The sequence below is a fragment of the Anthonomus grandis genome, chromosome 6, assembly GCF_022605725.1.
Source record: "Anthonomus grandis grandis chromosome 6, icAntGran1.3, whole genome shotgun sequence".
Lineage (NCBI taxonomy): Eukaryota > Metazoa > Arthropoda > Insecta > Coleoptera > Curculionidae > Anthonomus > Anthonomus grandis.
Window position 1 is genome coordinate 2,024,907 of NC_065551.1, and position 15,418 is coordinate 2,040,324.

The window sequence follows — 15,418 nt, forward strand, 5'->3', positions numbered from 1 at the left end:
GTATTGTCAATAAGTTCAAGTCAAAAGGTACAGTAATAAATAATTGTAAATGTTTAACTCAGGATATCGAAAATAGAGCCGAAGAGAGAGAGAACAGAGATCTTAATATTCTACTGAGTGTGGAGGAAAACAAGATGGTTAGTACGAGGGTTCTTGGGCAAGAGGTAAATAAACATCATACAACGGTATTGCGCACTTAAAAATTATTATATATATTATTTTATGCGCACTTATAAATTCGAAAAACATCAAGAGCTGCAGGAAGGAGATGAAGAGCGAAGAATGGCATTTTGTTTTGAAATGATGGAAAGAGCAAATAATGGTAGGAATTTTTTAAGAAATATTTGTTTTACCGATGAATGTACATTTACCCTCAACAATGAACCAAATATTCAAAATTGCCGGTATTGGAGCCAAGAAAATGAAGATCGCTTTGTTCATACTCGGACACAATATCACAAAAAAACAAATGTATTCTTGGGAATTATCGGACACCCTATCATTGGACCCTTTTTTATGTGTAGTAAAATTTCCCAATATCAACTTAGTAACGTTAGAAATGAATTTTATGATCGGTTAGGATATTGTTTAGCTGTTAATGGGGGTTTGATTGAACATTTGATTAATTGATGTTGCAACTGCGCAGTGTTGTTCGCTGTTATCGCATTTTACTTTGGAGTAAATTTTGGGGTTTTTCACCGTTTTAAGTGAGTTTTAATATTAAAAAATCACATCAGTTTTTATTACGGACTTTAAAATACACGTGTAGACTAAAAAATAAGCCTGAATTTAACCAGTTCAGTGAAAATAGACTTCCATTGTATATATTTGGTGCAGTAACCCGATACCGGCATCCAATCTCTTATCACTATCGAATGCCGAAAACAGAGTGCACAACTTGTAATAAGTGCAGAAAGAAAGTGCTTGATACGCAGGATGGTCTTTTTTGTGAGAAATGTTACTAAAATTGGAAGCATCGGGTGTGTATTGAATTGTCGGTAAGGGCATATCAACAAGTAAGTAAATCCACACAGCCTTGGATTTGTGATTCATGCGTAGAAGATGATGAGAGAACTGATATTACCCTTACGGACCTGATAAAAAAACTAAACATTATGGACAAAAAACACGATTCCCTAATTCAAAAATAGAACGAGCAGATCGAAATTAATGGACATCTACAGGAGGAAATTTCACAAATAAAAGATCAGTTAAATAAACAAGAACAGCTTAGCCTGAAGAATAACTTAATAATCCAGGGTGTACCGTACAAACCTAATGAAAACTTAACTGAAACTATAAACATAATAGCAAAAAAATTGGATGTACAAGGGGAAGCGAAATTTTGTGCTTTTAGGATAGGGGAAGAGTCAAACAAAAATAGACCTATAAAAGTGCAATTTGAACAGGAAAAAACGAAACAACAGATGCTTAAATCAAAAAAAAATTTACACTTACTACGAAAGAACTAAACTTTAGTGAAAATCAAAAAATATTTATATCTTATGACCTTACCAAAACTAATCTTGAATTAACAAAGGCGGCTAGAAATTACTAAAAAGGAGAAGGGTTTTAAGTACTGTTGGATTGGAAACGGTAATATCTTACTTCGAAAGGATGATAACAGTAAGGTAATTTTGGTGCAAAATATGGAACAACTAAAAAACTAGAAAGGCCTCATGATGTTATTAAAATTTTGGGTGTAACGATGGGAGAAAATAAAATAAAGTTAAGTGCAATATACAAACCACCATCATATCCAGGTAACGATTTTCTGGAGTTTTTTTATGACTATCTTAAAAAATGCCCTAAGAAACATATAGTTATAGGAGATATTAATATAAATTTATTAGATAATGGCTCTAATCTTACTATTAATTATAAGAATTTGGTTACATTTAACAACTATAAAATAGTTAATCAGGTTAGTGAAGTCATGGCTACGCGAGTAACGCGTAGATATGTTATATCCAGTCATAGCATTGGCGAATGTGGGCCCATTAATGTTAGAGATATATCATTATCAGATCATCGGCTTCTGTCATTCAATATTAAAGAGAACGTAAAAAAATACAAACCTAAATTATCAAAAGAAGTTAAAGTACCGGAGCAAAAAATATTTAATCAGGTCTTTGGTGAACATCTAAGAACAGCTAGTCAAAATATTACATCGTTTCAAGATTTAACTGCTTTAATACAATCTTGTAAAAATAAATGTGAAATTTCCAAAATAATTAAATTAAGGGGTAATAATGAGTGGATAAACGGGGAAATATTGGAAATGATCAAACAAAGGGATTCTTTATACAAAAATAAAATAAAAAAACCACATGACGAAAATATAAAAAATAATTTTAGGTTGTTAAAATAGTGTAAATAATAAAATAAAAAATTTAAAAAGCTCGAGGGTGAGAGTCGTACTAGACCGAGATATGAAATTTTCAATGATGTAGTTTGCCAAACAACTTTAGATTTAGAGTTAGCAAGCAAGCAAGAAGTTAGCAAAATCATAACTGAGCTAAAAATAAATTCTGCCCCAGGGCAAGATGGTGTGACAGTTCGAGATGTACAAAATTTAAAGGACCATATTTTACACTGCTTTAATAAATAATATTTTAACAAACGGCATTTTTTCTGAGGAACTTAAAAATTAACATCAGAAAAAATGCCTGAAAACTGAAATTAAGTAGGGTTACCCCAATCTTTAAAACCGGCAAAAAAGACTTAATGAACAACTACAGACCAATAACTGTCATAGGTGTATTCTCAAAAATTGTAGAAACTGTAATAAAGAAAAGAATGATAGATTTTATTTAAAAACATGTCGGATTTGATCGGTTTCAGTGTGGTTTTATTAAAAATAGTAGCACACTCAGCGCAATCACAGATTTAATGGACCACATATCGGCAGCTCTGGATGAAAAACTTATTGTGGTTGCAGTATTTGTGCACCTGCAAGAGGCATTTGACGTGGTCAGCATCGATATACTTTTACGTAAATTAGACAACTTGGGCTTTAAAAACAATATGAAAAATTTAGTTACGTCGTACTTAACGGGAAGAGGGCAATATGTGGAAGTTAATGGTATCCAGAGTTCAGTTCTTTGCACTGAGTATGGAGTGCCCCAGGGCTCTGTGCTTGGGCCACTGCTATACTCAATTTATGTGCTAAGCCTAAGACGTGCAAACCTCAGAGCCCGTTATTGTGCTTTTGCTGACGACACGGTTTTAGTGTACAATGGGGAGGAAGAGGAATCGTTGGTTAGAGAAATCAATAGAGATTTAATAACTTATTTTGACTGGCTGCTTTACAATAAATTAAAAATAAATATAGAGAAGACGAAATTTATGACATATAAACAAAAAAATAAACACATATCAGACCTGAATATAGAAATTCATTTAGAAATTGATGAAGTAAAAAGTATAAAATATTTAGGTTTAATTATTGATAATCAATTAAATTGGTCTGAACATATTACGCATATTTCCAACAAGCTCACAGCAATGACTCCTGAACTCTACAAGTGTAGAAATTACCTAAGTGCAAAAACCAAAAATAATATCTACAATGCCTTCTTTTTATCTCACCTCAGATATCTACTGCCGATATGGGGGACATGTGCAAAAACAAATTTTAATACTATCCAAATAACACAAAATAAAATTCTAAAAGCATTATATAACTATGATAGGTTTACTAATACCGAAGCTTTATATGAAGAATTGGGGATCCCGAAACTCTATACAAATTAAACTAATTAAAAAAATTCTTACTAAACAACAAAAATCTAATGTAAATATTGTACACTCAATTCATATTCATAGTTATAATACTAGGGCTCAAGGTAATATCCATAATTTTACCGTAAGGACAAACATAGGTTTACACAATCCAATCGCACAAGCTAGTGACACATATAATAAAGTTCCTGAAAACAATAAGGAAATCCAAGTTTATACGTTGTTTTTAAAAAAAATTAAAATGTATTTAGATGTATAGTAGAAAGTGTATAACAATCCAACACTGTATATTTCTTAAGTTAATATTCTCGAAGCCAGAGCTTAAAGCACTGTTTAGAGAATTAAATAAAATAGTGATGTAAATTTAAAGTTATACAAATAAAGAATTTTAAAAAAAAATGTAATTCTCTATTATTTTTAAAAAAGTTATTGTATTTTATTCTTCCACACTTAGTAAAATATTAAGAGTTCTGTTCTCTCTTTTGTCGGATCTATTTTCGATCTTCTGAGTTAAAGATTTACAATTATTTATTGCAATGTCTTTGGACTCGAATTTACTAACAATAGGTTTAATGGTTGAAATGGACCAGATAGGCTTGATGGGAAAATAAATTGAAAATTCAAATTCAAATTCAAATAGTTTATTGTCCAACAGGAAATTCCCAATTACAAGACAATCGAAATAATTAAAATTAAAACAGTACAAGTTATAAGCACCTTAAATAAGTAGTACAAAAAAAAATAATATAAAAAAATAATATAAGATCCAATATAGAGTGATAACAAAATTTAAAATTTAAAACAATAGCATAATTGTAAGAATATAAGACACACTAACCAAATGATAACAATCACAGAAAAATAATCAGGAATCATTCAAATTAAGAGAGGAACACATCCTTTTTTTAAAAACATATTCAGTGCTGCTAAAGATGTCGACGTCTATAGCATTAATCTGATTATACCATGTACAAGCATGGCACAGTGGAGCTTTGCTGGACATATTTGTTAAGTTAAGAGAGGGATAAAATATATGGTGCCTCCTTGTATTGGCAGGGGGAACAAATAGAGGTAGCCTCTCTAAGAGCTCAGAACAATCAATTTTATTATTGCAAAGTTTATATAAAAATATCTGACTAGAGAAAATTGTATTTTGCTTTAGTGACAAATAGTTGAATCTATTCAGCGGGTACTCCTGTTCCACACCTCTTACTGGATATACTCCATCCAACTTAACAGAAAGTAACTTTAAGAATCTGCGCTGTACATACTCCAGTCTGTTAACATGAACATCATAGATGGGGAACCACAACATATAGCCATACATTAATTTAGACTTTACTAATGAATTGTACAATACAGTCAAGCTGGATATATTCTTAAATTGAGAAGTGGACCTTACTATAAACCCGAGGGATTTTAAGGCTGAACCAGTGACCTGTGCTACATGCTGGTTGAATGGGAGCCTCTTATCTACTTCAATGCCCAAATCCTTCACTGAAGAACAGTCTAGCAACTGAGAACCACTCAATATATATGGGTATAAAATCTCTTCATGAAGAATGGAAATTGTCATTTTTTTACATTTGTCACAGTTTAGGGGTAGTTTAGGTAGTTTTAGGTAAAGACCCTATTCATGTCCTCTTGCAGCTTCAGGCAGTCCAGCATAGTACGAATGATACGAAACAACTTCAGATCATCAGCGAATAAAAGACAGAAACTCTCCATACAATCAACTAAATCATTAATAAATAGATCGAACAGAACCATTAAATTCAATACATCATCAATCATACTGAAGCCTGCCAGTCAGATATGAGATGAAGAACTCCACCAGACAAGGATGAAATCCAGCCAAAGCCAGCTTCCGTGCCAGCAAACCGTATCCAACTATAGATAACCAATAGCAGTATCTGAAAATATTTCAGATACTGCTATTGGTTTAATTAAATTCTAAGTATGATAAAATTATTTTTTTAATAATTAATAATAATAATTGGTATTGGTTTAACTTCATCGTTATATTAAATAAAAGTTTAGATAAAAAGGTAATGTTAACGTGTCTTACTTTGACTGTATGGTTGTGAGATTGATAAAACGAAAAAAAAACATTTCTTGTATTCGGCTGTACGTCAGATTTGATAATTTTGCAATTACATTTAACTAAATAATTGAAGACTCGCTTATTAAAATTTTTTGAAACTTTGCACGAGGGTTTGCCAGATTGGTCTCTTCAAAAAGTTATCTAACATTTTTTCTGTAAAATGTACAGGGAAGCCAATAATTAACCCCCTTAAAATTTACATGGGATGTTCCGTTCGGCGACGCACTACCCGGTATATTATAATAATGTAAGTTAAAAAGCGCATCAACCATACACTATGAGTCTTGTTAACACGCTAGTAACACAAAACACGGCCGTCTATCGGTCAAGTGTGATCTGAGAAATCGTCCGTGACACGGCCGACTCACGGATCGTTCTCGTTGCGGTTATGTGTGTCCGGACCTTAAGTTGCTGACAACTGGCCTATGCTGCGTTCTCGAACGTGGTAATCAATCGGACGCTAGTTTCACATACATTAGAGGTTAGAAATATTGTTTTGAATTTTGCTTTCAGGATAGCAGAGCCTACTTGATCAAATTTTTGGGTGAATAACGAATATTCTTATTCTTATTTTCGTTCTTTTCAATCTGAACAGTCGGAAGAAACGGACGTTCTTGCTGCAATTCAAGGAATTTAATTAGTGGCACTGAGAAAAGGCAGTGTTTTAAGTATTCACCAAGAAATACTAACCAACAAAAATGGGGCGAAAAATACCGGGAAGAAAACACAGAGGCGTAAAAGATATTGAAAAACAGCGAGCAGAACGATTTGCCAAGTAAGTTTTATACTGGGTGTTAATTAATGTCATGTAGATATTTCAGAGGGTGATCCTACTAAAAATAGCAAACAAAATGCAAATATATGCATGGTATAAAGCGCCTAATTTTTGTTTTTTGGAAAGGGTTTAATTTACCAACTTTTATGAAACTTGCACCTAAAATTATAGGAAAAGACTTAAAATGTGTATAATTTCTATTTCTCTATTTCTAGTCTTTAAATTAGTTATCTTTGAGCACCTGTTTGATGAACTATCTGGTCATATTACTTTCTGTCAACATCAGTTCTTGCCAAAAAAAATCATGTTTTACAAATCTTACCTCAGTATCAGAGAAAAACAAATCACCGAGAAGCGACAAAACCCGCATTTACTGTTAATTTTCTGGTGTGCAATTTTGGTGCCCTTGAGCGGGCTTAAATGACTGGCGCTACATATAAAGTAACGGAGAAAAATTGTTTTGCCAATTTAATAGTTCTGTACACGGAGAGAAATATGACAATTAATAGATTAAAAATTTTATTGGGAATTTGAAATCAAAACTATTACATTATTTTACTGTTGGTATAGTTAAGTTATAGGTATACCTAAACTATACCGGGTGACACAGGAAAAAGGGAACACGCAACAACTTTTTTATTTTTCAAGATAAACAAATGTACGAAAAAATATACTGGGTGTCCCATTTAAAATAAGAAAGTTCGTGTCATTTCCGGTTCAACCGGAAGTGATAAAAAAAACAATTGAATACGTCAAAATATGCCTTTATAACCATTCTATTGACATACCAAATTTCATTTGTTTATCTTGAAAAATAAAAAAGTTATTGCATGTTCCCTTTTTCCTGTGTCACCTGGTATAGTGCCAACTATAAAAATTACCATTTAGGATAAATAATGGAAAACAAAAAATCTTCTAAACAAACTTTTATTTTTTGAGGAAATAATATTGGCCCATTGTATAATGAAACACAAAAATGCATTGGCAATAATTAAATTAAACCTAGGTACATTTATACATTCCGCAAAATTTTTAGTTTTTGAACATTTTTATCTTTATTTGTTTTTAAGACCCTATTATTATATTTAATGGTGTAAAATATTTTCAACCTTATAAATAATTTTAAGATAAAGGTTTCTGGAAAATGTGCACAAGGGTGTTCATAATTGATAGTTTTCATTATGTTAAATAAATTGTTAGATATTCCCTGGTTTATGCACATTTTCTCAAAATTACAATTATATAACTGCAGGCTGTATTAAAATATCTAAAAAGAAGAAATATAGATACAGAATAAATTTTTTTGTGCAAAATACGGTTTCAAGCATAAAATTAATATTAGTTAGTAGTTAAAAATTATAGTTAAGTTAACCCATCAAAAGTTAACCTGATAGAATGTTTATGTCCTTTTCCTTTGAGACTTTTTTTGGCGGTCCATCCTCAAGCTATTCACCTTCACGAGTCCTTTTTGTGGGCTTAGGAAATAATGTTGGTAAAGCGTTAGGTAACAAACGCTTTCTTGAGGGCCCTGCACTATAAAACTTCTTATCAAAATGGTACTCACAGAGCTTATAGTTCCTGGTAAGTTGTTCTCTAGGTATCGAAAACAAGTCTGTTCTATAGCAAGCTGCCAGCCATAACTTGGCACTGAAAGTCATAAAATTACATGTTTAATTCAAAAGCTAAATTTATGTATTTTTTTTTAATTACTGCATAGGTAAATACCTCTAATTACTGTAATTACAAATTTAATAAAAAATAAATAATGAATTACTGTAATTACAAAAAACAAAAAAATAAACAACTTATTTTGAGTGGAAACAACGAAAGTGCCAACATTACAACAAAAGAAAGTAATGCATGCTAGTGAACTTTATAATTTTAATTTTAATGTTATACTTCATCTTAATATTCAATCTCTACGTTCTAAAGTCCCAGAGCTTGAGGCATACCTAGAATCGAACCTCAATATTAATATCCTTTGTTTCAATGAGCACTGGCTGTCTGAGGCGGAAATTGGTGTAACCCATATACACGGATTTAGTCTTGTTTCCAAATTTTGTAGGATAAACAGAAACCATGGCGGGGTATGCATATATGTGCGTGATGGATTAAATTGTGAGTCTGTCAGTATTCTGCCTCAAGGAGTAGCATGTGAGGTGGATTTTGAGATTGCGGGGATACAACATGGTGAGTTTCTCATATTTACTATCTATAGATCTCCACTGGGCGATCTCGACAACTTTCTCAGTTGTCTGGAGGGTTTTCTTGCTAGCTTAACAATTAACAAAAAATATGTCATCACTGGTGACTTTAATGTTAAGTTTAATCTAAACCAGACACAGTTGAGGAGGGTTGTTGATTTGTTTTCTTGCTTTGGGCTTTATCCAATTGCTAGAGGTGCTACGAGGGGTTCGAATTGTCTGGATAATATTTTTACAACTGTCTCCAGTTCCAATTGTAATGCTAATATTTGTGATCCATCATTGTCTGATCACTTGGGAATTGTGTTTCAATTTAAACAGAGCATCCCCGTTCGAGGTGACGCTGTTCGTATATGTTACCGCCCTATAACAGATTGGGGGTTGTTAAATTTTTATAATGCAGTGGAGAACTTTGATTGGGACTTCATAGGCAATACCAGTGATGTTGATATCTCTTTTAATTCTTTTGTTAAATCTCTGAGAGAGGCTTATTTAATGTGTTTTCCACTGAAGTCAAAATCAGCGAATACCGCCAGGCGCTCAGCTGCTTCTAAGTGGTTTGATGAGTCTCTCAGGGAGATGAGAGAACGGCTCTGTTTCTTAAGACGGGCTAGTCAATAATACCCCAATTTGATATCAAGTGGTACTATCCGCACCTACCGTATCAAATACCGGCTTGAAATTCAGACAAGGAGGAGAAAGGTCAATGACAACTTCATTAGCCAGTCAAGTAACCCTGTCCGGGCAATGTGGAGGGTAATTACAGCTCTGAACCCTAGCGTAAAGGAATCGGAGCCGAGTGATATTAATGCCAGCCATTTTAATGAATCTTTCGTGAATGTTCCTGCCAAACTAAAAGAGACTCTTCCTCTGCCTCCCAAAAATCCTTTAGCTTATTCGACTGGCCCTTGCGGACCCGGCTTTTCCTTTGCCGAAGTTACTTTCATCCAGGTCCGCCAGGTGATTGATGGCATGAAGAATAGTGCAAGCAATGATCCATATGATTTGAATATCAGACTCATAAAGACTATTAAGAATTTAATTATTGTTCCCCTGACCAAACTAATCAACCTGGCTATCTTTGAGGGCACATTTCCATCCTGTCTTAAAATTGCTAAGGTCATTCCTATTCACAAAAAGGGTTCAAAAGTTGATGTTGAAAACTACCATCCCATTTCTCTGGTGCCTATCATTGGAAAGATTTTTGAGTCTTTACTCAAGACTCAAATAGAGGAGTATTTTGAACAAAACTCTTTATTTTATGTGAACCAACATGGGTTTAGTAAGAAACACTCCACCACTGGTGCGGTCCAGAACCTGTGTGACGTGGTGCTTGACGGATTTGAAAGTGCTCTGTACTCAAGCCTCATTTTACGATTTATCTAGGGCTTTTGATTGCGTGGAGCATAATATTCTTCTTCAAAAGCTCAACCACTACAAATTTTGTTCGAGAAGTCTGTCACTGCTACAGTCCTACTTGAGTGACCGAAGTCAGTTTGTTTGTTTTGGGAGATGTAGGTCTCAGAGTTTGTCGATTGAGCATGGAGTGCCTCAGGGATCTGTTCTCGGGCCTATCCTGTTTCTTATATTTGTTAATGACCTACCAACTTGTCACCCTGATTGCACTTTCTATTTGTATGCTGATGATGCTACATCCCTGTGTACTGATAGGAGTTGCGCAAACATTTCACTCAAGGCTCAAGAATCTTGTTCTCAGTTTAGAGACTGGGCCGTTTCCAATAGATTGTGCTTAAATGAGTCCAAAACTCAAAATATAATTTTTTCCCTTCGGGACGTTGATTCCCAGCAACAATCTTTAGGTGTGTCTGTGGATTTTCTGGGTGTTAGATTGGATAGTGGTTTGACGTGGCAAGGTCACATAGATGAATTGTCAACCAAATTATCAAGGTGTACTTTCCTGATTCGCAATTTGTCTGGGTCTGTCTCCGCAGGTACTCTCAGGACAGCTTACTTTGGATATTTTCACTCTCTAATGACGTATAACTTACTAAACTGGGGTCATTCAGCGCATATGCCCAGGATTTTTGCATTGCAACGTCGATGTCTGCGAGTGATTGCGCAGATTGGATACAGGGATTGTTGTAGGGTCCACTTCAGGCTTCTGAGAGTTCTCACCTTACCAAGCGCCTTCATACTTCTGTGCCTTGTGTTCATTAGGGAAAACCTACCCAGGTTTGCGACTCATGCCAGCACTCACAGTCATGACACCAGAAATAGCGGCTCCTTGGTGGCACCATTTAGGAGACTCGAGCGTACCCGTAATGGCGTGTCTTATTATGGAAATAAGTTCTTTAATGTCCTGCCGTTAGGGATTTGCCTCTTAATGCTTATAAGACTAAGGTAAAACATTTTTTAGTCACCAATGCTTTTTATTCATTTGAGGAATTCCTGAGCTCAAATTTCAGTGCTATTGCATAGGCTGGGTCTCTTGACTTTTAGTGTTAAGTGTTCTTAAGCATTACTTTTTAGGCTTATATGTGTTTTATTTATGTTCTTAGGTAAAACGAATTTTACAGTTCAATACTTCTATTTGGAGTTATATTTTTGACTGACTTGTGTAAAAGCTTTATACTTTTTGGCATGAATAAATAAATAAATTAAAAGAAAAGTTGAACTTACCGATCTTCTTCCTGCGGAAAAGCAAAAAAAGAAACACCACACCCTGTCTTTGAATGACATCCACGAAAAGCACAGGTATAAGGCATATTATAAATTTTAATAAAATAAAGAGCACAATGACAACACACAAAAAAATAAACACAGAGAAAAATTCAGGCAACACTTGACTAGACTGAACTAGGCGTCGAATATTACCGGACTAAGCGACGGCTGGCAGGGGACCGGCAATAAGACAGGTATACCAAATAAGCTCGCACATGCGCAAGAAAAATCGGTCCCGGCTTTGTCCTTTCTCGGTGGTTTGTTTTTCTCTGTCAGTATGTTCCTAAAGCTATCAATAGAAAATTTCAGGGTTATATCTAGACAGATAGGAGAAAACATTTGATAGAGTGACACTGTACACTAATTTTAAAATCTTTGTCAGACTTTGATGGACCATATATTACTTGCTAGTTTGGACATATTGTAGGTTTAATTATGTCAAAATTGAAGATTCCAAGTTTAAAGTTTAATTTTCTAAAAAAAATTTTATAAAAAATTGTAGGGTTATCATTTATTGTACTTTTAAGTAATTATTATTTTAAGTATTTACGTTTAGTATTCATAATTACCGTATTGAGAGTATTTCTATAATTTTTATATAAAGTTTCATAGTGTGGATTGTATCTCAAAAGTAGTTTCTTTTTCATTGAGTTCCTTGTTTTTATCGAGTTTATTATGTCATTCATTATCCATACTTTTAGTTGTTTATTTTCTTTAAAAATAATTACTTTCTGTTTGGTACAATTTTTTATAATATTTGATACAATCTCAGAAAACTTACATGCCTTCTTCTCTATCGATATCGAACACACTCCGTCAATTGACTCACTTAATTAAATTTTCAAAAATATATAAATTAATGTTTTCGATAGTTCTTGTGACAGTTTTAGGGTTAAAGCTATTTATATTATGTATCTTGTTTATATTTATTTATTGAATTACAGTATCAATAGCCATAGAGGCCAATTACAGATACCACCTATAATATGTACTTACTAGGTACTCTAAAATGAAATCCAATTATAATATTAGCATATAAATGTACAATGCACCTAATAAAAAGTTTAAAATATTTCTTATTATCTATAATATATTTAAGTATTTACAACTACCCACATTTAGAAAAAAAATATATATTAAAAAAAAAAATATATATATATATATATATATATATATACATTGCAGAAGAGTATCATTAAAATTATTTATAAAAAACCTAGACTATATTCCTCAGATCTACTGTACAGTGAAACAAAAATTTTCGATATTCATCAAATATTTTTTTATAATATTTTAACATATTTACACAAATATAAGTCAAACATTTCATTTCAGTATAATACAAGAAATCGTCAACAGAATTCCTCACAAACCAGTAGAGCTAGGAAGACAATAGGGCAACATTGTTTTACTTATCTTCTTGCCAGATGTTATAATTTTTTACCAGTAGAAATGAGAGGTGTTATTCTAGGTAGCAACTCATTGGGATTGGTTAAAATTAGGATTAAAAAATTTATTATTCTTCAAAATAGACAACTTATTGATGGTTTGGTAAATATTAGAAATTAACATGTTCACTTATATGGTCCTTTAATTTTAATCTTGATCTGTGTCTTGCTTTGGTGCAGAACGGTAATAACAGTTTTTCAAAGGACTACAAAATACAGTAGGTCTTTAGTTTGGTAAACCTGTTATAAAAATGTTTTGTTAAATTGTTTGATTTTTTTTGTTTTGATTAGTTTTATGAGTTTTAATCAATTTTTATGCGTTGCAAATAGCATTGCAATTGCAACAGATTTATAGTTTAGATTGTTTGTTTTGTTTTGCAATTTAGGTTTATATTAAGGCGAAAAAAAATACCAGCAAGTCCTCGCACAGCGTATTCGCTCTTGAGGGCTGGGGGCATTATATATCTATTGCCGATGTTTATTAAATTTACTTGTATTTATATTATCACATATCAGGCCTGAGACTGAGAAGCAAAAAGTCTAATGTCAATAATTTCTGTAAAATGTCTTAAATCTGTAATAGCAATATCAAGGTCAGAGGCATAAATATTAAAATAATCACACATTCTATATATTGGTGAGTTCTTGTATATATTTGGACAATCAAGATGAAAAATTTTTCTTTGCCTGGTATTACCAACATTTATGAAGAATGGCAGCATTGCCATAATTTGAGGAGCATCAATCTTATTTGTCAAAATTTTATAAATGTACACTAGGGATGTTTTAATGCGTCGATTTTCTAGGGAGAATCTGTTAAATATTTTCAGATTATGATTATAACCTTGTTTGGGATGATATCCAAATCTCTTAAAAAACAGATTTTAAAAATTTGCGGTGTACATGCTCGATGGTTTTAATCCAGACGTCATATTGTGTAGACCAAATTATGCTTCCATATTCTAACCTGAGTAAAACCAGACTGTCAAACAGTTTTAAACAACACTCAACATTAAAGTATTTGGTAGTTCTAATAACGAAACCCATTATTTTGTGTGCCTCATTAACTGTGTTAACAATGTGATCGGTAAAAGCTAAATTACAGTTAACAATTACACCTAAATCATTTTCATTGCTGGAATGTTCAAGCTGGCTACTATTCTGGCTAATATTGTAACTACAATTAATGATAATTTTGTTAAGTGTCCGCGACATTGCTGAAAATTTTTTTTTATTGAAATGAAATGAGTTTGCATTACACCAATCAACAACCCTATCTAAATCATTCTGCAGAGAGATGCAATTACCTAGAGAGGTAACTTCCATGTAAATCTGAAAATCATCTGCAAAAAGTAGTTTTTGTGAATCATTAGAAATAGAAGCAATTTTATTTATGGAAACCAGAAATAACAAAGGTCCTAAATTGGGACCTTGGGGAACTCCTGAGGTACTAGTGTAAACATCAGACCTGGCGCCCTTAATCTCTACATACTGTTGTCTATTTTCTAAATAAGAAGAAATTAACTGAATTAAATTTACATTATTTTCATAAAGAGATGTTATTATTATGAAATGTTGAATCTTATCAAATGCTTTCTCCATGTCGGTGTATATGACATTAACCTGTTTTTTATTATTCAAAGCATTGTGAACAAATTGACAAGATGTAATCAAATTAGTTAATGTTCATTTATTAGGCAAAAATCCATGTTGGTATTCGGATATATTTTATTTTTTTATTTTTTTTTTGGCAGATACAAAAATACATACATTTCGGAAACTTAAATTACAAAATTCGTAAACTATTAAACCTCAAACAAAAATAAAACAAGTTTTTTACTGCTAAATCCAGTGCACAATGATATATAAAAATATTGTGTGTGCACTCACATCAATATAAATAAAGAGGTCATATTACAAGAATATAAATTTATACTTTATCCCATTAATACACCCTACCAATATAAATTAAAACTAAAGAAAAACAAAATATTCCAACAAGAATGGCAGACTAATTCAGATCGGATAGGAAATTCTATAATTACTAATAATAATCCATTTGGTTATTTCTGACTTAGCTTTAGAATACTTTTGCAAATATTTTTGGACTAACACAATAAATGTGGTTTCTACATCTAGTGTATTTTGGATTTTCTAGTTGTACATTTCCTTGTGATAAATTTCTAGTGTTTAGACCATGCGTTATATCATCTCTGAAATTTTTGGTTTGTAGCATAAATGTAATTACTGATTTAACATATAGTTGATTTATATTTAGCACATTACTCTCTTTAAATACTAGATTTCTTGGATATGTTCTCTTTTTGTGGAGCATTATCTTTAGAATCCATTTTTGTACATGATATAACTTGCGGCTTAGAGAGTATTGATGAGCCAGCATTCCCCCATAATACGAAGCCATAGTTCAAAATAGATTCAGCAAGAGCATAGTAAACAGTTT

At 32.5% G+C, this 15,418-nt stretch overlaps 1 protein-coding gene across 1 annotated transcript in view; it reads left to right on the forward strand.

Annotated features, from left to right (window-relative positions):
• The first annotated feature begins 6,368 nt into the window (after window positions 1–6,368).
• The window catches only part of LOC126737177 (coiled-coil domain-containing protein 137), a 62,730-nt gene continuing 53,680 nt past the window's right edge, over window positions 6,369–15,418 (forward strand). The window contains exon 1 of the mRNA XM_050441946.1: window positions 6,369–6,623. Coding sequence (XP_050297903.1) covers window positions 6,547–6,623 — 77 coding nt within the window. The 5' untranslated portion in view covers window positions 6,369–6,546. The remainder of the gene's footprint in view (window positions 6,624–15,418) is intronic.